This window comes from Poecilia formosa, unplaced genomic scaffold (assembly GCF_000485575.1).
Source record: "Poecilia formosa unplaced genomic scaffold, Poecilia_formosa-5.1.2 Scaffold502, whole genome shotgun sequence".
Classification (NCBI taxonomy): domain Eukaryota; kingdom Metazoa; phylum Chordata; class Actinopteri; order Cyprinodontiformes; family Poeciliidae; genus Poecilia; species Poecilia formosa.
In genome coordinates, this window is record NW_006800441.1 from 185,450 (window position 1) to 209,861 (window position 24,412).

Here is a 24,412-nt window from a genome sequence, read left to right on the forward strand (position 1 = left end):
TATATATATATATATATATATATATCCAGAAGAGTGTGCACATTAAACAGCAGTCAGAGAGGCGGTGTTTCTTTGTGATTTTTGGAAGTCTCTCCAAGCCTTTTACTGAGGCTCTGGTGTCAGAATCAGCCGTGAAGTGATTAGTATTTTATTGATGAGCTCCTGAAGTGGCAACTGTGGGAAATTGGATCTTTGATCTCCTGGAGTTTGGAGAAAATATATCCTGAATGCGTGGAGCTCTCCAGGTGGATCACCCCCCCACCCCCTTCATCCTACGCAGTGCACAGCGCGTGCGGCCCGAGACTGATGTGCGGATTTTTGATTACCCCCCATCCCTCTGCCCCACCACCACACCAACCCCATCTCTGAAAACACACATGTTTGTTTTGGATGTTTTCACTCCTGACTCTCCGTGGAAATTCATTAACAAAATTGCATATTTGTTTTAAACTTTAACCAATCACTTTGATATGCTAATTATGGTGTAATTTAATTTGAGCCCTGTAATGATGATGCTGTTATTATGGACATAAATGATGCAGTTAAGCTGAGAGTAATCTCATTTGCATACTGTACATGCCAGTAAATTAAGCCCTTTCCTGCGTTGCTTCAGCTTTAATTTTCCACTCCTTTTCACACGGCGTCCCTCAGCTCCCTGCGCCTAATAGCAAGCCGGCTTGTTTGATGTGGAGAGCCGCTTCCTCGCACTAAATCACGCCGTCACAATATGTAATACATAAAGGCTCTCATTATAACTCTAAGTGCTCTTTTAAGAAGTTACTGTTAATAAGCAGGCAAGCTTTTTTGTGCTTCATAGTGATGCACATAAACAGTTTTTTTTCTTCTCCATTCTCCATAATCATCTTCAGGACTCCTTAATGTGCCTGTAAGAAATAAAAACTATCACGCTTGTAATAATGATGTACTGGGGAATTGTTAAAGAGCTCCTAATCAGATTGTATATATCTTTGTTCATGTGTTGATCAGATATCTCTCAAAGAGGTGGTTGTGTTTTGATATCCCCACTTTGAAAAAAAGATGAAGGGTTTTTCTCTACTTCTTTTTATTAAATATTTATATTCTTTAAAAAAATTCTAATTAAAAACATTTCCTTATTGTATGTTTAGCACAAATAAATTGGCCTCTTTGTCCACCTTTTTTTTTGATGTGCGTATAAAAGGAGCATGTTTCTGGCATGGCTGGCCTTGATAAAGGCTCCTGTGTCTTCATTAGAGAAGCAGCACTCAGCGGCGTCCCGATTGTCTGATGTTTTGCAGTGAGAAGGTAAACATGTTTGTCGTACCGACCGTATTTACGCTGATCAAACACTTGAGGTGGGCCGCGCTGAATGTTAGAGACTGCAAGGCAGGAAGGTGTGAACTTTGGCTTTTAAGCTTTTTGAAGGTGGCTCACCAGAGGAGGATGCTTTATGGTTCTTTTAACGCCGACAATCCGTTCACTAGGGAATGCTCCTGTCATAAAGAATATTATTTTTGCTGCCAGCCAATTTTCTCTGTTGGTCTCTAATTGGTTACATAAATCCCGGGCCGTTGAGAGTGAGAAATGTTGCAGTGTCACATGGTATAATCTTCACCCTTATTTACCAATTCATTAAGATTCATTGATGCAAGATTGGTGAGAGGAAATGACAACATAAATCAGGCCTCCAACATAATGACCCTAATCAGTTGGGAATTGCAGAAAATGTCATGATGAACTATGTCCTTGTATTAGTGCCTCTGTACGTCGTCATTGTGCTGCTTTATGAGTGGGACGCATCATTCTGACACGGGCTGTATTTAACCCACTCCCCCCAACCCCCCAAAATAGGAGTTGTTAAAACCTGATACTATTAAACTGCTGAAATTCATGTAAGGTATTTGGAATGTAGTCCCCCTGCCTTTTATCTTCACTTTAACTGTGTAATGGAAATCACAAACTTCCATTCCTTTATAACCCCTTTGCTCCTCTCTCTATGGGATCATAAGAGGCTTTTCAGGCTTGAATGACCCCGATAGGAAGGGTTAGTGCATGTGTCTATGCAACACATTCTCACTCCCTAGTCGTCATATTTGGACACTTGGTCAGGTTCCCCCTGCATCACACGTTGACGCATCGGATACCCCCTTCTCGTCATTAGTTGACTTTCAGGATTCTCTCATTGAATGCTGTAGCGCTCTGTAAGCATCGGAATTTAACGACCTGGCAATAAAGATGATGAGTATATTCAAATTTTTTGAAAGGCATAAAAAATGCCTGAAAACATCACAGGCAGCTATGAACTGTGACTAGCATACTTTGTACTTGCCTGGATGAGGACTTAGCAGAAATGCAGAACTAGGACCCAAAAGGGGCGGTGGGAAGTCTGCCTGTTGAGAATTCGGACACACTACACACTCAAAGGGGTGCAACTGGATGGTGATGACGTTAGCTTGTTGTTCTTGGATTTTTTTTGTCGTCTGGGATCATGTAATCATGACAGAAAATACATCCTTATTCTTTTTAAACATTTTTATTAAGCTTCTTCTTCTCATTATTAATAGATTAATGGATTTTCCTATATCACCATCAGTCAGATTTGTCTCATCCCAGCAGAGTTTCTTGTTCTACGTGTTTTCTGTATGCAGTAGGGCTTGTGGCAAACGGAAAACTGGACGTCTTTTGGCTCTTTGTCAACAATTAGTTTCTTATTGCCACTCTTTCACCAAATGTACCAATTTGAATGTTATGCTTTTTTTCTAAATCTTTGTGTTGCATTACACATTTTCACTTTAGGAACTATTATTCACAACCTTCTCAGATCATTATTTCTTCCTCTTTTTTCATGGGAGGTTATTTATTATCTATGTTAACCTTAGTAGTTGTAAATACCTGTCTCTGTCTATGCTTACTTAAAAATGCAGACTTCTACTTTAACCCAACATTCCCACACAAAGAAGTTTGATTCAGTTCAGGGTTCCTGTTGTCAGCTTTGAGTCTTGCTTTCTTCCACTTTCTCACAGCTTGAATGAACCACAGATTATCAAAACGATTAAACAGGGCAACTTTTTGGAACATTTGACCTTCGTTTTACCTGCTGACCTTCCACCTCCTGCTTAAAAATACAACCTACGTTAACTCCCCTTTCCTCATTTCTCTAGCTTCTTTTTCAAAAACACATTCCTAATAACAGACTGTTTTTTAATTCTTATTTTTGTAACAGCTTCCTCACTGAAGAGGGTTGTTGTCAGCCTGACACCATTTCTAATTACTGTGGTAAAGACCATTCAACTGATTCCTGTTACTACAGCTGGGAAAGAAACATAGTCAATGTATGTCGCAGAGTTGAGGACTTCATTTTGTGTAGAGAGGTGTAGTTTACCACACATCTGTCCCAATGACTCAACAAATCTGCAAATGTTTTTTACCTGAAAAATGATTCCAACCAAAAAGATGTAAATTTAACATTATAGTCCTCTGTTGTAAAGAATAGCAACATTTATTAGGTAAGTTAATTGATCTTAGCATGATCTGTTTCCTCCACCATGTTTACATTCTCTTTTTAAGAAAACTATTAAACAGATACAGCACAGTTTAATTAGTGGATCATCTGTAGGTGCTTTAACCACTCCCATAGGATACATAGGATGCGGTACTGTGTGTTTCTTCAGGTGTACATGTGTGACCGATCTAATTGGTAAGATGAGCCTGAGCAAAGCAATGCAACGGGGTTGAGCCTGTGGTCAGGAAAAAAGCCCCCCGCTCCTTCTTGTCTCCCAGTATCTGTCCTCTCACTGCAGTGTTAATGGCCAATGAGCCACATGTGAGCAAGACTATCAAAGTCAGATGAAGGACAGTCACAGAGGAAATGTGTGGCGAACCACTCCTAAAAGAGGCTGCACATCCCAGAATTACTATTCCATTCATGCACAACCAGATTTAAACTCATTAGACTTCTCTATTTACTCAGTCTCCATCGGGCCCCGCTTGTACTAAAAATACCATGGCCTGCCTTACTTTGGCACATTCTGTCATTGTCTGCGCACAGCAGGCCTTCACACCGAGCCACAGCTACGGAGAGGAGGCAAATGGGGGTTTGTATATTTTCCGAAATTATGCAGCTACTCAGATTCTCTCCTGGAGACCTTCCTTCCACTTTCCTTGCTAATTTATCAAAGCCTGTAGCGTGATAATAGTTTGTTATTCACATAAAGCATCATAGTCAACTATGTCAGAGTGTTAAGTAATAGGTTCGGGTCTAGATTTCACACTGCAGTCATCCTGATGCGATATAAATATGTGTTTTGTGCATGCTTGCTGTGTTTTGGAGTCTGGATTAGATGAGGGGATTAGATTTAAAAGGAAGAAAAAACTACGATGGATTTGAGGTAGGCAAGTCACATCTGCAGATGGCAAGTTGTTGTTTCAATGAAAAATTCATAGTCAAGTTGACATGTACATTGATTTTTGACAGCAACATTTTTTGTTTGATCTCCCAACATCTGGTAATTAAAAAAATCAGTTTCATCAATTTCAGTTTTGTTTTTAAACCAGGAACATGACATTTGTGTTGCCGTTTCTCCGAGCCTGGAGACATCCTTAGCTTCTTCCACAAACCCAGTTACTGAATAATTGAAGGAGGTAAATGTTTAACATGTTTTTACGAGTTCCTCTCTGTGCTGTTGTGAGGCTCCACTGTTTGTCGGGTGGAGGAAAACAAGACGCACAGCTGCTTCGCTTGACAGCGACGCGTTTCTGTTGGAGACCACCGTGCCGACCAGTCTGCCCGTTGACGGGGGTCCTGCTGAGCAGCTGCAATGCAGCAGTATAGTGTGTCTGTCAGAAAAAGGACTTTTTGTTTATAGTGACATTTGCCTTGTTGTTTATTCTAGTCAAAGCTGTATTTGCATCAACCTTGATTCCCTGCCCCCACACCCTCCTGGAATTTGTTTACTCTGTTCTTGCCCTGAGTGTCACCTAGGAAATGGGCTGATCATTCCACCTGGTTAATATTAAACGGCTCCTGCAAAGACATGTTTGTTCATAAACATGAACGACAGCTCCTTTTGTTTACTGTAGCCATGGCAGCGGTCACTTATTAAACAAACAGCTGCTGTGTTTGCCACTGTGAATGGTCTGCTAACACAGCGTCCGGGGTCTGGGAACAACTCAAAACTTGAGTTCCTCTTGTTTTTTTCTTTTGTTGTTTGTTTATTTGTTTTTTTGCTTTGCTTTGCTTTGTGTGGTCATGTAAATTCTCTCATAGTGACGATACCTGCAGAGTGTGAAAGAGAGGAATGGGTTACTTTAGTCTCCTAGGAGTTTGGAGATTATTCTATCTGTCACAACACTCAAAGCTATTGAGTTTAAAAATGACTCAGTTTTGGGGTATTTTGCTAATCCATTTCTGGTTCAAACAAGGACTTTTCCAGGATTGGCTAAATTTTGAGACAGAACACTGAGTTAAGCTTTTAAACAAAAAATGGGTAAAAATAACTAATCTCTAATGTTTTTAATAACAACCAATAGGTTTAAGAAATAAACATATAAAACAATTGTTATTTTTGGGTTAAAATCTATATTTATGGATTAAGAAACATCCTTGTAATGTTCTTTATCATTTTTATTTACAAACAACAAAATCTGGCTTAAAAAATGCATATCCAGTGGAGTTATATGGAATTAAGGATTGAATAGCTGAAAGCCACTCCAGATTACTTCTAAAAACACTTAGAACTGCTTATTTACTCTAACCCTAAAGTACAAATATACCATCATATGCATTAAAAACCACAGTAAAAACCATGTTGACACTACTGTATGGTCTTCCTTATCTCCGCTCTTGGGGGTGCAGTCAGTCAATTTTAGAGAGGTCAGACAGGGAGGTGAGTAATGAGAGAGGGGGAAGACATGGGGCAAGGGTCATCATGTTGGGACTCAAACCAGGGAGGGCTATGTCGAGGACTAAGGCCTCCATATATGGGTTGCCCTTTACCCCTGCGCCACCACAGCACTGCATAAATACAGCAAGTCTTTGTTGACGTCGTGACCATAGCTAAAAGTCTACTGCTATCTTAAATGAACAAACTAGTTCTGTAGTGTGAACTAGTCATTAACAACCCACTGATATTAGCATTGTTATGCTAATGCCAGGATGAAACATTTCATCCTGTGGTCGAGTTTTGATGATGCCTGATTATATCCCTGTCTACCTAAAAATGGCAACCTTAGTGGAATGATAAGGTAACCAAACAGATGTGGTGTGAAAATGCCAATAGAGGAATGGTAAGGTGGTCCACAATCAGCTCCACAATGTTAACCTCAGGGTGGTTCTAACTCTACAAAACAACCCTTTTGGAGATGATTTCCAAAAAAAAAAAAAAAAAATGTTGGAACAGCTTCCTGTTTTTTTCCCCCCAAATCATGTGTTTGTTGTTTCGCATAAAACTTTAAAGATTCCTCCTAAAAGCAGTTTGTTGTCACTAATGAGGGCTGTGATATCATTTTTCCTTTTAAGACATGCAGCTTCTGTTTTTCTTTCTTTCTTCTTCCCTCTCCGGATTCAGGAGCCAAAATACGGTAACAGATAAGCGTCTTGAAAAACCTTGAGAAGAATTATGTTGTTGCACCTTTGGTACACGCCAATGTCTTGTCTAGTCTAGCAACCAAGCCGAACCTAAACATCTCTAAAGTGAACCTCTCCCCATTGTTTCCTCTTTTGTGTCTTTATCTCCGACCCAAGAAATGTTGTGCTTTTGTTGTGAGCTTGTGTAAACAAGCTGTGTGAGAACTTGGTAAGTAGAAGCAGGTGGCTGCTGAGGCTCAACCGTCATGAGCATTACAGAAAACCAGAACACGGAGAAGGGTCAAAGCACAGCTGCACGGGCCGACCTTACCTTGATTCAACCACTGACTTGTTTGAGTTGTCGAATTCCAAGTGAGCATGATGACAGGGAGACCAGCATTAGATTTCCAGTGAGGGGTTGACTGATGAGCTCTGGCCGCCGGCTGTTCTTAACCTTCAACCTGTCTGCTCAGGTGGGAGACACATGTGACTCTTGTTTGTACTGTACTCCCCCCAATTTGAGGCAGAGCAAGAGAAAACAAGCAGTAAACAAACAGAAACTCTTGCCCTCGTTTTTGTTCTTCAGTGTTTGTTCCAAACGCTTGTTCCATTTTGCAGCCAGTTCCCCCCAAAGAGCAGAGAGGCATCTAGTAATCAGCAGCACAGCCAGTTTTTCTGTTTCTACAATCTCTTGCCTAGAAACACGACTTCCACTTTTTTGTTTTTATTTTTCAAGTTAGAAATGGCATAGGTTATTAGTACTATCCCTGTGAATATGTTGTAAAACCTTTGTTGCTAATAAAACAGATCTTAGTCCATTCAATACCATTTCACAAGATGTAGTATTGAAAGAAAGTTGATTTTATTGTTTTTTCTGTTTTGGTTAATTATCTTCCTGAAACACAAAAAGGAGAATCATTTTTAGCTTGTTGGTAGAGGATACCAGTATTTCCTGTAAAATCTTGGTATTTCAAATAGTTTAGAAGACCATACACAAGATTCCTGTAGCCTTTAGCATCACAGGTCCTTTGCTAGAATCACCCTTTGATTCACACCAAAGCCACTCAGAGTGTTGCTGATGAAAGCATGTTGTTCCGGTTAAAGTATTTGTTATTCCAAAAGTGAATAAACTCACACATTTCTCCCCAATGACTCTGTCTGGCCTTTTGGAATCGCTTGGAGTTCCAATGTCCCACAGCCATATTCACTTCCAAAAGCTGGCTATGGATCTGCTTTTGGGTTTATTTCCCAGTGGGATGTGCATTGACCACCTCCAGATGGAGGCATCTTGGAAGAATCCTGATCAGCATGGATGAGCTTGAAACACCTCACCTCATTTTGCTTGTTGCTGCGAGTTCTAGAGAAACTCATCCATGTGTTTATCTTTAGTCACATTGATTACTGCAACAACAGTGTCTTAACAGGTCTGCCTAAAAAAATGACTAGACAGCTGCAGCTGATCCAGAATGCTCACATTCTCACTAAAACCAGGAAGATAGAGCACATCACTCAAGTTCTAAAGTCAGACCTCAGAGAATAGACTTTAAAATAAATTACCACTTATAACTAGTTGATAAAGCACTAAAATATAATAAAGATCTACTGTCACTGTATCAACCTTCCAGACCATCCAGGTCTTCTGGTTCTGCTTTGCACTGCAGAACCAAACATTGAGAAGCATTATTCTATGCACCGCAAATTTGGAACAAACTTTCAGAAAACTTCAAAACATCTGAAACACTGCATTCCTAAGATCCCATGTGAGGATTTGGATTGTGTGTGTATTGTTTCAGTTAATTGAGTCTCTGTGTTTAGATTGTTTTCAGCTGTCCCTTGTTTCCCCTCATTATATCCCTGTGTATTTAACTTCAACTGTGTCCCCTGCACCCTGTCAGATCCTTGTCTTATGTCATTTGTCTTTGCAGTCGTATCATGTCTCTGCTGAGTTCCTCCAGTGCTACCAGTGTGTGAGTTCCTAGCCTCATCCTTCTACTGTGCTGCCTGGATTTCTGTACTCTTGGTTGTCACCATTAAAACCACCATTTTCACCATAACCTGGGTTCACTGCCTCTTTACCTCACCTCAAGCAATCCACAATTCGTGACACCCCACATGGTTAGAGTTGCCCTTGATTAGTAGTAAGTGAAATATTGATCAACATATTTGATATGCATTTGCTTGATGATATAACGTTTATTGCTTGTTTCATTCTTGATGACCGATATTTTCATGTTGTAAAGCTCTCTGAAGTGCTTTGTTGCTGAACTGGGCTATACAGATAAACTTGACTTAACTCTCTGACTCTATGCTTCCACTGGATGACCAAGCCTGTTTTAGTCCGTTTTATTAGAGATGTCATTCTTTCAATTTACCGTCGATTCATATCCCATAATACAGGATGACTATAGAAAGACCAGCAAATTTCACCATGACATACTGTAGTACTGTTGTACACTGTACATAACACCCCAGTCTCTTCCATTGCATCCTGGACCTCCACTTGAGACAGAGACTGATCCCTGACCTGGAGAAAGTAACCTTCATTTTTCTTGTTCAGAACCGTGGCTCAAGACCTACAGACTTTCTTGAATCACTGCCTTAATGTGGTTTAGAGGTTCAGTTCCCCTATGATCCTTCTGTCTGGGAGATTTGGCTTCTGGTAGGGTTTACTGTTACAAACACAGTTAATTGAAGTGGTAAGATAAAGAGTGCCTCAATGATCTTGATGATTGACAGACCACAACATAGACTAGATCTTTAGGGAGAAACTTTAGGGTTGGGTGTCATGAAAGCTGGGTGATGGGCTGAGGAGGGACTTGGCATCCTTACTGTGGTATGAAATGGCTTTGAAAACATGCTAGAGAAAAACAGGTGTTTGTGTTATATAAATACAGAGAGAAAGGGTTCTCAAACCCTTAAATAGTTTGATAATTTTAAAAAGTACGGTATGAATAAAAAAAATGCTTCTGTTACATTTATTTTGAAGAGATTCCAATATACCAATAAAAGTTCCACTGCCAAGTTTGCTTGAAACTAATATTTATTAATATGGGGGATTTTCTTTTCCTCCCATTGACTACAGATTTAACAAAGGTTCAGTTTGAGATTACACCACTACATTATTGCCACTAGTTATTTTTTTTAACTATTTACATATCCTTACCAGTGTGCCAATAACTCTGGCAAAGGCTATATATTTTCTCCACCCCCAAAAAAACAACAACAAAAAAACAGACATTCACCATTAATAATAATAAATGTCTCCCTTTGTGCATTGTGTTGTTTTCAAATGTTTGTGTGCAAAGTATGTTTTGTCACCCCAGCAACTGCACCCCCTTTTACACAGACCGCTTGACCCATAATTATAGCTTAATGTAAGCATGTTGTTAAAACAGATCAGATGAGAACATTTAGAGCCTTTTGAGTCATCAAATATAAGAATATCCACTGAAATGAAGTGAAAATAAATAGGCAGAAAAACAAACGTCACATGGTCAAACTGCCCCTCAGCTCAGGATGCCCCCCCCACCCCTTCGCCTCAGTGCTTCACAGATTAACACCATTATCAGCACAGCTCTCTAATAAGGCTCTTTCCTATCTGCTTGATATTTATGATGGATAATGCCCTTTTTCCATTTTCATTTTCTTTTTTTTTCTCCAAATTTTTTTTTCATTTGTAATATTGCAGCTTTGAATTATTCTGTGGTGAAATTAATGAGAAAGTAGATTTATGGGTTTCATTTGTTTGTCAATTCAAAAATTAATTGGGTGTTAATTTTAGTCGTCCCCTCATCAGTGCTGCTTCCAAGCTCGCATGCATTACTTTGCATTCATTGGAGTCGTTCTCTCCTTCATTGTGGGTCACTAGTTTTTGCATACATTAAAATAGCCCCGCGGCTCATTCTCTTGATTACTTTTGGAGATGCCGTGCATTTACACCTTTCCGTTACAATTATGAAAAACTCCCTGCACAAAACGACAGTGCATGTACATATAATAGCCATTGCTTTTGGCTCTTTTATGTAGCTTCAGAAGAAAAAAAGGGAGGCCCTATCTTTTTTCTCTCTTTTTGCATTTATTTGAAAAAGTAAGTGCAGGTACATGGTCTATTTCAAATGGATTTTATTTTGCCAGGATGCATGTGTTTTTCTAATTGGTCGTGAAAGGGCTTGTAGATGGAGTCGGTGGCCGACTGTATTCCAGCTGCTCCCTTTGTTTTTTGTTTGTTTTTTTTTAAATCTCATTTCGAAGCGAGGCTGTGCCAGACTAGAGGGGTGAATTAGGTCAACATCTGTCTGGGGTGGGAAGGAGGAGGGTGAGATTGGGTGGGTGGGTGAACGAAGACCATCCCAGAAATCGGGACCTGTGGGATGGGTCTGAGCTGCACAGACAGGCCCCAGAAGCGCAGGGGTGTCATGACACACAACTGAACCGGCAGAGGCCATAGTGTCAGATGACTCATTTGGTTCTGCTTCTTGCAAGGGGTGCGTCTAATGTAACGGAGATGTAAACCACTATGCTCTTTAGCTATGAGTTTTTATTTGGAGACAGCTTTTTTTTGTGTAAAACCACTAGAAATGGTTGTTGTAGTTCAGCCATTTCCCCTTCTGTGCAGCACCCACGTCCGTTTACCAGTTTCAGGACCCAACCAGAACCCCTCAGTGTAATTACCTTGAGAAATAATGAGATTTTGTTAAGTATAAAACAGGCTTTTAATGCCGAAAATAATAAATGTTACAAGTTATACAAATGGAATAGATACAGAGTGACACTCACCGTCCTGCACTGGGCTCCACTTAGCACACCATGGTGACACCAAATGAAGCAAAGATTGTAGCATGAATTCTGCTGTTATTCTCCTCATTCTGCACCCTCTCCAAGGGGTGTTGGCCTGCTTAATCAGTTTTTGTTTATGTGACTGTCGCCAGTTTTATGTTATGGGTATGTAAGTGTGCAGCAGTGTGCATGTAAGCAGATAAAAGAGACAGAGGAAGGACACAGAATCATTTTATCCATAACATGGTTCAGAGCTGGGAAACTGAACAAGGATGTAAACACCTCTTTATCAGGTTTATTTCTTTTGTTAGTTTTACATCCAGATCTCTTGTCTCACATATGCTCTGTAAATATTCTGGTGTGACAAGTTGTCAACCTCAATTTCCTGTCTGTCAGTCTGAGTGTGGGTCCCTGTGGTGTCTAGAAGAGTGGAGGCCTTCATCTTGTTCAGACTTGATCTGATCAGATCTGTACCCAAGTGTTTCGAAACTCAGAAATTTGTGTTTAGCTCCATTTTCACACTCTCACATGATGAGGTCCAGTATTTTAAGGGCATTTATTCTGCTTCATATAAATAATTAATCAGCCACGTTAATTTGCTTCTGCCTGATCAGCTTCATTAACTGTCCTGAAATTGGGGAGGCTAGATGAGCTGCAGCTTAAAAGGTCTGCAACCAGCACACAATAACTGTAAATCATCCCGCTGATTTTAGGAACACAGGCGCAGAAATACATACGCTGGTGTCACTGGCACTTTCCCCAGGCAATGAACAGGGAGGCGTGTCTGTCTGGCTTTTCTATGTATCTAAAAGACATCACAGGATGTAACAAATATCTCTACGTTCTCTTAACACTCATAACTCCTGGCACATTTTCTACATATTGCATTCATTTACGCTTAAAACTACACGGCTTGTGTTTATGTGTGATCCTCTGGAGTTGGATTAAATTATGGAAGACAACATTTCTTCCTACTCAGCAAGGGTTACTTAATATTCCAACTTTTTTGCTGTTAATTGAGCACCCCTCCTGGACTCGGCATGTTTTTCACGTGGCTTCAGATTGGATGTTTCTCAAGGAGATCCTTTGGCAGGCCTCACACAGTGGCCCTGTTTCCCATTAAAAAGCCATTCTACCGCGGTCCTTCTGGGAGCCATGCAAGTAAATATATCCATTTCCATAGAAAGTGTTTAGTTTTCGGAGCTGCAATGTTTTCTTGGGCTCCTCTGCTCTCCCTCAATTCAGGTTGGGTTCCTCTGCGATGTGAGCTAGAGCCCCTCAGCCCTGCAAGAACTCTATTATGAAGAACACAAACAAAACCTGAGTCCCACTTGAATGTGTCAGTCTCACTGTGAACAGGATTTGCAAAGAAAAACAGCCATTTAATTTACCTTTTAGAGGCAATGTGAAAGTGTGTGAATGCCATTTCAACCAAACCAGGCTTTGGTGCTTCTGGTGGCATGGGCAGGGGTCTGGTCCTGCTGGTAGATGAAATCATGAAGTCCTCTAAAACATTCTGGTAGACTGTTGCAGTGATCTTGGATTTAAGAAAGCAGAGTTTACCAACACCTGCAGCGGACAATGCACCCCAAACCATGACTGACTGCGGATGTTTCACAATGGACCTCAAGCAGTTTGGGTTCAGTTTCTCACCCGTCCTCCTCCAAACCCTTGACCAATGGCCTTGCCCTTCTTCTCCTTGGCACAGTTGAGAACTTGAGCTTCCTACATTGGCTCACGTTCAGAAGCAGCTTGACCTGGGGAACGTAATAGTGTAGCGTCTGATTGTGGTGGGTTTTGAAGCTGGGACTCCCGCCTCATTCCACCCTTTCTGGATCTCTGCCAGATTCTTGAGTCTTCCCTGTTTTATAATCCATTGAAGTCCACCGTCATCTTTTCTGCTGGTGCATCTTCTCCTGCCACATTTTGTCCTTCCACTAGACTTTCCATTGATATACTTGGACACAGCACTATGTGAACAGCCAGCCTCCTTGCTTTGAGCTTAGTAGATGATTAGTGTGTCACACTCAATTTACAACATTCATGCCCTCTAAAATTTGGGCTGATTTCTTCACAGTATTCTAATTTTGTGAATTCCTGCTTTTGTAGGTTTTATGATCTGTAAGCCCAAATTATTTAACAATAAACAAACAAATATTTGAAATCGTTTAAACTATGGTCCCTGAATCTATAACTTGTAAAAGTTTAACTTTTTGAACGGAATTATGGGACTTAACTTTTCCAAGAATTTCTAATTTTTTGGAAAGGCTCTGTGCATGAGAAACTGACCTTCTCTACCTCTGCAAAGGTCTGAAAATCAGCCACTTGTGTGGATGTGGGTTTTGTGTGTGATTATTAGTTAATTTATTAGTTAATCTTGTTGCCTTGATTATTTCCCCTGTGTATTTAGACTTACCCGTCTCCTCCGTTCCCCCTGGTTCCTTGTTGTTGTCATAGTTGTCTTGATGCTACCATTGTGTGCCGACCTGAGACCCTGTTTGTGTCTCGTTGCTCACCTGTGGTTCCTGGCTTTGTGCACGTTGTGGACAACATTAAACACATTTCTCCACTTCATCCTGGGTCTGACAGCGTCAGTCTTCATCATCACAAAGCCGCTTCATGACACCACTGTCCTCTTTTGCTCTGCTATGAGATGGGGCCGACTGACAGGTCACGTCTGCACATGTGCAGTTAACAATAGTCAACTTAGCAACTTTTCAGACAAAAGAATGGTATCAGCCAAAACTGAAATCTGTGGGTCAGGCTTTTTAAACATTAGTGACTGGCCAGGAAACTATGAGGGACCTTTTAGGACAAAAACTATGATTTGTCTCTCACACACTACTAAAGACTCATACACACTCACAAAATATTAAAATTGCACATATATACTATTAAAATGCCACACACATATACAATTTTCTCTCTCACACACAAAATACTAAGATTGCACATGTACACTAATAAAATATCACACATACACACAAAGCATACAGACATACTATTCTGAATGATAGGTCAAAAATGTATGTGTGTGAACTAACACTAGGCTGAATGAATGAATGAATGAATGAACGAATGAATGGGGATGAGACTTGTATTTGTCTGTGTGAGAGAATAATTTTTTTGTATGTGTGAGGGTTGTCACCGAAGAGGCGGGACATAATTTGGAGGTCAGATCGCCCTGCGTTGATACCACAGTGAAGTCAGCTTCAAGTTGGATGTTGGAGCTCCACAGTGTAAACGGCGTTTAGCTCAAGGTTGATCCGATTTATGAACGCTAATTTCGGAAAGCTGTTGTCTACCGCTCCCTCCTCAAGCAATCGGAGGTTCACTTACTTAGAGCCTAAGTAAACCTCTGAGCATTGGAGGGGGAGTGGAGCTAACGCCGGAGTAAGGCATTAGCTCCCTTAACTTCAAGCTAACTTAAAGTTAGCTTGAAGTTAACTTCACTGTGGTATCAACGCAGGGCGATCTGATCTCCAAATTATGCTCCTGGGTGGGTCTTGCTCCGACTTTGAGATGAAGCTCCTCCTGAGAGCTGCTGTTTAATGAACATGAACTACAGAGGTGGAAGCTCTGTGAGCTACACTCCCCCACTCAGCTCCTTCAGACTAACCAGCAGCAATTAGCAAACACTTGGTGGAATTGCACACCTGCTGGGTTTATTACAGAAGCTACTTATCAGAGCAATGCTGGTAAAAACATTGTTAAAGTTTTAATAGAGGAGCGCTGTTTTGATGACTTTCTGAAGGCAGAGTTTCAGAAAAAGCCAAAGATTCAGAGGCCCAATTTCTAGACATTAAATATCAGTCAAAATTGGTTTAAGTCATATTTGGTATATAACATTTTTATAACATTTGAAGTTTGCATTGCCCCTTGTGTCACATTTTATAGCACAAGGGCCAATATTAAAACATAATATTGCCCCTTTAAAAATGCTGTTATCAGTGTGTTGCTATCAGATATAAGACAAATATTGAATTTTTGAGTTTCCCCCTGGCCAGTCAGGGCCAATCAAAATTAAAAATTAGCCTGCTCTGGTCCTCTAGGTGAAATTAAAAAGGTAAAACTGTGGGATGAATGAAAATAAGAACGAGTATCCCATAGGTTTAACACAAGTTAGTTTATTGCATATATTTAAAACATAAAAACAAAGAAAATGTGAGCCTTCAATTTGTCTAACGGATTAATTAGTCTTTTTTGTAGGCAAGGGAAAGTGTCTCTGCCTGCACCAGTTTGGAGCAATTGGTGAAGGACCTAGAGACAAACTCTGGTCACTCAGTAAAACTGAAAATATTTCTTTGAAAGCTTAATGTTTTATCTCCATAGCGATAACCGCTCTGTGTTATTTCGGATTTTGCTTCATGACTTCCCGTTGTAATGACTGTCTTCTTTCCTCGCAGGTTTTTAAGTCATGATGCAAGACTCCACCACTGAAACGGTGAGCAATGGACCAGCCAATCAGAATGGAGGTGCAAACATGGACAGTGTACTCCGGGAGGGAACACCTAAAAGTGCCACACCTTTGGTGGACGTGACGGCTGCAGACCTCCTGCATCTCCAGCAGCACCAGGTACACCCTGTGCACCGCCCCATCCCTTCTGTTTTCACACCTGTCTTCACTTTATTAAGCCACGTCAACAGCAGGCCCAACCTACTGCTTAAAGTGCCACTTAATAATTAATCCCACCTCCCAGTACATCCGGCACGTAAACACATTATTATTATTATTTATGTATATTGAGGCCCGTTTTGAATATTTTAGGAAGGGGAAGTGCTCTTTTCTGTGTGATTGTTTGGTTGCCAGTGTGTTTATCCTTGCTCGGAGCATCTGCATCTTTATCAAATATTTATCATCATGTTCAGACATATTTTAAGCTTGTAGGTGCTACAGGATTCTGTAGACAGTTATGAAATGATCACATCCAATAGGATGACAGCCTTTTTCCTCTGGCTCGTTGTAAACAAGCCTCACACTCTCAGACGCCATGTGGAGACCCATGGTGTCGTTGAAGCTGAAGCTCAAATGGCAGACTTAAGACACATAGACAAGCTCTTTCTGTTGGTGTCAACGTTATATGTGGCACACGACAGTGTGTTTAAGGAAACAGCCCTGAAAAGATCAGTGTGTCTTCTGCTATCTTGGTCTCCGATATATTCACAACATGGGTTGTTGTCAGGAACTGTTTGGTGATGATGCCCAGGCTCTCTGCTGTTGTCTGTTGTCACAGCACATCCATCAGTGTGTGTAACAATCCTGCAGCACAGAACATGGAGGAGGGGGGATGGTAGTGGAGCAAAGCAGTGACTCAGTGTTATCATTTATCAAGTTCCAGGAGAGCAATTTTGGTATTTTGATGATGATGATAATGATGATGATGATGATAGATACAGCACCCTGAATGATTATTGGCCCCTGGTTAGGGCTGCATCTATTTCTTGTGTAAAAATATTCCATGTTCAACAGAATCGTAAAAAAATAAAGAAGCTAAGAAAGGTAGATTTTAAATCTTGGATTTCAAAGTGTTAATGATGCCAAAACATTCCCACGGCCTTTAGAAGAGAATCAGACACCGCTGTAAACTAGTCCACCATAGTTTACAGTGGACTAGTGGAAAAGCACCTTTAGTGAAACATTCAGTAGAGTGTGGGTCAGCCTTTATGAAGACCACAATGTGTTCTATTACTCTTTTTCCCTTGTACTTTTATATGGGAATCATTCATTGACTTGTTTGGATCTGCATCCTAGCAGCTGTCAGATCATTTTCTAATATACAATCACTCAATCTCAAGAAAAACATTTTCCTGTTAGTCACATTGTCCGTCTTGGAGCAGGTGAAGCTTTTTGTAGCAAGGATGGGTCAGTGTGTGTCCGGCTCCTTGGGATCCTCCTGATCTCCTCCCATCCTCTCTTAGATCCTAATCCTTGATCTCACCTCCCGCATATCCTTTTTTCTCCAGCTCCAGTCGTCAGTGAGAAAAGCACAGCCATACTGAATGCATTACCGCAGTAGTCACACAAAACCATGGATAAAATTTCAATAACTGCAGGCCACAGTTGAGTAAACAGTTGCACTGAAATCTAATTCCTGTTGACTTTTCCTTCATTCTTTGCCAGGGGCTCTCTCTAATATGCTCCATAAAGACAATGGGGTTACAAATTTGATAAATGTGAGGCAGGAAGGCGGAGGGAGAAAGAAGGGGATTGGAAAGTGGCGTGGATGCGTAGGCCTGTCGCGATAAACAATAAATCAATTAATCGCATGATAAATTAAAATTATCAACCTCATTTTAATTTATCAGCTTTATCGTCTCTTCCTGCATTTTTTCTTTCTATTGATGACACTGAATGAAAAAAGGCTCAACTCCGGTGCTCTGCACTGACCTTCCCTTAGTGTAAAGCACAGCGCACACTACACGAGTTGTCGGCCCATTTTCAAAACCTGAGACCACACATTAGCCGACAGAAATCCTCGGTATAACGGTTTGATCGGGTTCGATCGTGCTGTGTGGTGTCCAGCCACATGGGCACAAAATAATGGCTACAAGTCCAGTTAATCAATTTTAAAACCAGGCATTAATCAATGCTTTACTAGAATCTACCTGTGATGCATGTGGCTAGAGTCAGAGTAAAGTCCTGACCGAATGAAAATCATTATAACCTATTTATGTCACGTTAACGAAGAACAGCTGAAAAGTTACCGGGTTTATCAACTGTGGTAGCAATTACACTCTAATTGTTCTCCATGTCATTTCTGTGGATATTCTTTGCACAAAATGTTGAATAAACATTAATGTTGTTTCCATGTATCATCTCTGACTCCTCTGGACTTTAGGTTGTGCTGCGTCAGCTGTTTGGGATTCCCCTCCTTGCTTTCCCTTCAGAAAGCAAGGAGGGGAATCCGCGGTTTCTGATTGGTTGCCTGTCACATTCAACAGTGTTATCATGAACGTTAACGTTCCCAGTTGGGGAAAACCCCTGATTAAGATCGGAGCGGCTACGACGATCTACCAGCTGGACCGATCAGTCGTAGTGAAAAATCGGGGCAAAAAATTGTGTAGCGTGAACTGGGCTTAAGGGAGGGATGAACTGTTGCATTAGGTAGTTGGATATACCTGTCTTCTCCATCTAAATCTATTGATTATTGAAGGGCAATGTAGTATACAGACTTCATAATCTGCACTCGTTTAGTTGAATGTAGTTTTTATTTCCACTTTGGCTTTATGTTGTTTAGTTTTTATTCAAGTAAGTTGTTTGTTAATGGAGACTGGGAATCCATTTTATTTTTGTTTTTGATTTTGTTTATTTTGTTTACCAGTTCCAGCTTTTAGTATTCTTTTGAAAATAAAGTGCATTTATTTTTGGCAGGATGTGCTTGCATTATTATGTCATTTCCATTAAATCAGTGTAAAAAGGTCTTCACACAATATTATCATTTATCGCAATAATTTTTGAGACAATCGCTCAGCAAAATTTGTTATCGTGACAGACCTATGGATGCGTACTCGACACTAAGATGAGATGGAAACAGTATTAGAGTAAAGCCGTTTCGGCTACAATGCTGCTAATTGTTTAGCAGTGCAAATATTGGTGCCTTGACAGCATTTAAAATAACTAAAAAAAGCATCTTTTTAGTTGGAAGTTAATACATTTTAGTCAATATGTGACAATCTCTCTCAAGATTTGTTTGTCAGGACCTGACAGAAAATGTGTTTTTATGATCCCACAGTGAGTTCTTCTAAGCTATCTATGTTTGCAACTCTTATTTTGAAGCAAGAAAGTTATTAGTTTTTTATTTGCCTTTTAGTTCTCACTACGATGTCTTTTCATTAACCTTTTGGGATTTTTAAATTGTTGGTTGGCAGTAAATACAATATACATGTGACTTGTTAGTATTGTGAGGACAGTAAAACTCACTAGCACCAACAGTTAGCTGCTAAAGTTGCTAAGTAGTATCTGCTTTGCAATGGTCTGTTTGGATGCATTTGGTTGATTCTGATATTTCTGGTGTCACAATTTATAACTTTAATACATGGACTTTATCTTTCTCCCTTATTTAAATTGGGACCAACTCTAGCAATAAAAGCACAATATTTTGACCGATCAAACCACTCGCTGCCTTTGAAGTGTGAGATTTATTAGACACATCTTAAGCATGTTATATCTATATAGAGTTCTGATGTAAATGTTTAATAATGTTCAACACTCTACAGGTTGGGTTCTTTAACAGTCAAATTGGCAACTACTGAGCAAAGTATAGCAACATAACAGTACATAAATTTGCCATTTTATTGGGCAAAAATAACAAAATGTGTAGGTTTTTAAATCCAGAAATGCTACCTTGGTCCACCCACTAACACTGTTTTACAATTAAAAAGAAGATGATTTCAGAAGAGCACTGTTTGTCAGCAGGAAAAAGGGCAAGTACTCTATTGCATGCCTCTGTTGCTAGGGGTCACATTTTCTGCTCTCTGATTTGTGCTCACAATCCTTCCATTTTGCACATCTAGAACAGATCTAATTGTTCATTTCTTTGGCCTGGATTTGAAATAAAGGGAAGCATGTCAATCTGTACAGAGGTGGTAAATGAAATTGATGGAGACAAAAGATGAGATGTCTCTCTCAGCTCCTGTCACAATACTTTGTTTGGCTTCTTTTGCTGCCGACAGTCAGTGTATCCATCTGAACAGGGTTCTCATTCCTGCACAACGAACCATATTAATTGTCCTTGGGGAGTTACGATCCTTTCATAATCGCTTGATAACTTTCCACTTCCTTGGCAACTCACTGTCTTTTCTTTTAAGTTTAATTTGTGGCTTTTCTCTCGTACAGCTTTAACCAACACAAAAGAGGTTTTTTGCTTCCTTTTTTGTGTGTCTTTGTTCTCCTCAAAAACATCCAAGCGTTTGAAATCAATCTCAAACGTTCCTTCGATTCAAAGTGGAAATGTCTGAGAATCCCTTGAGTAAATGGGAACAAACCTGGTGGTGGCATATCATTTATTCTTATTAGAGAACATAACTATGAAAGACAGTCCTCATTAATAAAGATGGGGGATGAAATAATTGTAATCTGTTTGATCATCTTGATTCTGACAGGGGAATTCATCTTGTTGGACTAGTCAGATTTGGGGGAAGTGGACCATAAGCTCGATATAAGCATCTTTATTAGTAAGTCAAATACTACTTGTTAAGAATCAAGAGTAAGGGTGGTGTGTGGGGGGGGGTCCCTGTTTTTATGTTTTTTTCTTTTACTGCTGTTGAAATTACGCCAATCTCACTGTAAAAGGAACTTGGCGTGCCATCGGTTGTGTTGTAATGCTTTGAGATTTAAGTGTGCTTATAAATATTTTCATACATCTTGTTATTATTTTTAATATCACACAAAGTGTCTGCAAACAGTTTTCAGATGTGAGTTGACCACAGTTTTTTCTCTCTCCCTTATCCTCTCGTAACGTTCGCCTGCCACAGAATCTGAGTGTTTATTTTCTCTCAGTAGTTGTTTGCGCCGCAGAAGTTGTGGTTTTAACGTTATTCACATGAGGAAGTGAAGATACTGAAAGGGGAGGAATAAAATGCCAAAACCCCAATTGTCTGAACACATGGCGCTTTTGCAATAGCCTGTTTTGTGATTTAAATGATTTTGTAACGGGAAGTTGTGTTGTGAAGCTGCAGCTGTCAGATAAACATGTTGCGACACTCAAGGTGATGACAGTAACGATATCTGGCCGTTTTAGTCGACTCTGAAGCTGCAGCTCTCAGGATATTCCTCCCAATGTTTCCTGTGATTTATGCTCAGTTTTGTCACACCTGTTTATTCACGCTCATTGTTACATCACACCCGATTTCTGCGGACAAAGCATTAAACTTTAACATCCTGTATTTTGGAGGTTTCTTTTTTCATGTTTTGATGATCCAAAGTTTACTGTGTGATTCTGAAAATGCAAACAAGAAAATATAATTTCCTTTTTGTTGGGTTATTCACTCAGTTTTGTTCTGTTTTGACAGTAAACCATTCAGTTGTGGGCATTTTTTTTCTTCTCTTGTTCTGGTCGAGGTGTTGGTCCTGTTGCGTGTAAAGAGAGGACAGAGTGACACACATTACTGTGGCTGCACAAAGAGCTGAGTGGGCCCATATTTCCCGTTTGCATAATGCAACAGACCGTCCCCTGCGGAGGCTTCACAAGGTGGAAATGCTGTTTTTTTTTAAATTCACCAACAGCTCTATTCTTTAGAGATTACAGAATAGAACAGTAGAGAGAACACTGACAAGTAAGGATATAACAATATATATATTATATTAATATATATATATATATATAACACAACAATATTATCCATCCATCCATTTTCTGTACACCCTTGTCCCTTGTGGGGTCAGGAGGTGCTGGTGCTTATCTCCAGCTAACGTTCCGGGCGAGAACAACAATATTATGTCAGAGTGAATTTGTGTTATTTCCGATTGGGAATTAATAAAATGGGATACCCAAGTATAAATCAACTTGCCAGATTTAGCAATATCTACCGTGTCTGGATCGGATATGATCAACTCTAATTTTAGATCTAAAATACTCAGACTAAAATCCTGAACTGAATAACTCTTCTTTGAAGAGATGCTCTTTTTAACCTGACTAGATATTGATAAAGCCTTTACTTACTTGCGAAACACAAGCAAAGCACTTTTTATTGGTATTAGGGCTACTTTAGAGTTAGAAATACATAAAATAAAACTATTTATAGATTGCTCAGACTTAATATATTACTGTAATAACAAATTCTTTAAAAACACAACTTTTCCTGTCAAATATTTACTCCATTTGTAAGCACAAACAAAAGGGGGATTCAGAGGAATTTCCCCAACATTTTCCTGAAACCTCTCCATGTTTCATCTTATAAGGTGATTTATCGTCGAATCCTTCCTGACAGAAACTCACAGATATGCAGCGAGCATTTTGAAGTATCCAAGAGATGTTTGGAGATCAACCACTCAAATACAGTTGTTGCTAGTCTTTGACACAAAGTCTCCTTTTGTAGGCTAATAGTCAGATTGAATGCATAGCAGCTAGCAAGGCCTTCATATGGTTTTTCTGATCCAGACGCAGGTAAATGAAAAACCAAATTGAACATATTATATTCAGTTTGTAGGTAACATTTATTGTAGGTTTGTGTACCTTCTAGCAACAGATCCCACCAAAAGAATCCTCCAATGTCTTTTTTTCATAACTCCTCCACCAATGCTCAGGTATCGTCATGCACCACGTTCATATTTCCACAGGATTTCCAAGCCGATGCTCTGGCTTATTGGAAAAATCTGGGAGAGAGGATAACATCAGTGTTATGACACTGCATATTGCCCTAAATTGCTTATTGGTAAAATGATAGTGCTAGTCCAATTTGAATAATTTTATGGAATCCCTCACAGAACAGTTTAATTATGTTATCACACAACTGGCAACATCTGTCTTTATACCACAGCACATGACAGTTTTATTACAGGCTGGATTTTTGTGCTGGTTCTGGCAATTGATGTGTGATCTGATTAATAATCACACAGATGGAGGTGAAAATTGAACAGTGATGCGTCGCCATGTTTGGGGTGGGGGGATCATTATTAAAGGAAGTGGGGGGAAAAACTTTTCTGTCAGTGAAAATATGGCAGTTTACTTTCTTCTACATCGCGACATACATTCATCTTTAAATATGGGAGTCTTTATGTTTCGTTGTGATCTTTTTCTCTCTCTCCGTTTTTGTTAGTGAGTTTCCAGGAGGTAAACCACCAACACCTCTGCTTTGTCTTGTGGAGCCCTGCCTATGAACTCATCCGTTTTGTTGAGTCTGTCTTTCCAGCTGGGAAGAGACGGAGCACAGGCTGTATGTGTGCCGAAGCCCCTAGTTTAAAATTTTGTGTTGCTTAGGTTGACATCCTGTTTACACACCCTGCTGATGTGGGCGGCAGGAGGGGCATCTCAAGAATTGCGTTACTCTGCCATAATCAAAATGGACACATGCTCACACTCAAACATTTCCTACCACAGCTGGAAAATCTGCCAGGTGTCCTCTCTGAATAAATAACTACGTTTCTCAACATAAAAGATACAACTTGTTGTACAAAAAGTTTCTGTATCAAGATTAAAGGATACTACCCCACTAGAGATGAATCAGTTAGAGAGTAGTAGCCGGTTTATGATCTCTGGTAATACCAAAGTGTAGATGATTCTGATTTCTTTCAAGGACAAAAAAAATGAAAGCTTCAAGCAGCAATTAACATCCATCAACGCCACCCACTCGCCGTCATCAACACTCTCATACAGTTTTTGTAATAGTCCACAAGGCGATGCACATCAAGGTGTTCAGCAGTACTCCCCAATGATGAACAGAAAATCTGGTGCAAAACAGTTGATGACAGTTGAGGGAGATATAGCTGTTGGAATAATCTAGGTGGCACAGAGGCATCAAATTCCAATTTATTGCCAATGGTGTCTTTAGAGTTTGGTGCAAATTGGATGATGCATGTGTGATTTAGAGCCAACCATATGCAGACGCCGAGGGATTAGAATTCGCCATTGAACCACGCCCACAAGGTTCAGCCATCAACTAGTATTGACAGAAGGATTTACTTTCATGTACTTTGTCATTAAACACAGGTTTATATCTTTATGATTCAAACAGTAAAAGGAAGAAAACCAGCAGAAAAACAGGTGACTTCCTGTTGGAAGCAAGTACACCTCGCTGCAGCAAACAGAAAGGGGCGGGGACGGACCACTGTCAGTCTCTTACCTTATTTGGAAATGGGGCCATTGCAATCCGGAAGTGAAGGGGGCGCTATTTCCTATACTTCTGTTTTTATTTTCTTTTGAAGTCTGTGAGATATTTTCACCTTTAGGAAGGAGTTTTCTCACTTTCAGTTCTTGTTTATCTCATTTAATGAGCTCTACTTCCTTAAGAAAATGAAAAGGCATGTTCTTTTGTGAGGGTATTTATCTTTTACGGTGCTAGTAATGCCAGAATTAATAGTAAATAATAAAGACTTTGTGGTATTCTGATTTAGTAATGTAATTATATTGGTTGTGTTACCACCCCCACGCCACT

At 40.0% G+C, this 24,412-nt stretch overlaps 1 protein-coding gene across 1 annotated transcript in view; it reads left to right on the forward strand.

Moving 5' to 3' along the window:
• Positions 1-24,412, forward strand: part of LOC103156807 (forkhead box protein P1-B-like) — a gene marked incomplete at its 3' end in the record, with an annotated part of 180,190 nt that overhangs the window by 20,358 nt on the left and 135,420 nt on the right. Inside the window, exon 3 of the mRNA XM_016664651.1 lies at positions 15,727-15,896. Within this exon, the coding sequence (XP_016520137.1) occupies positions 15,738-15,896 (159 nt within the window). The remainder of the gene's footprint in view (positions 1-15,726; positions 15,897-24,412) is intronic.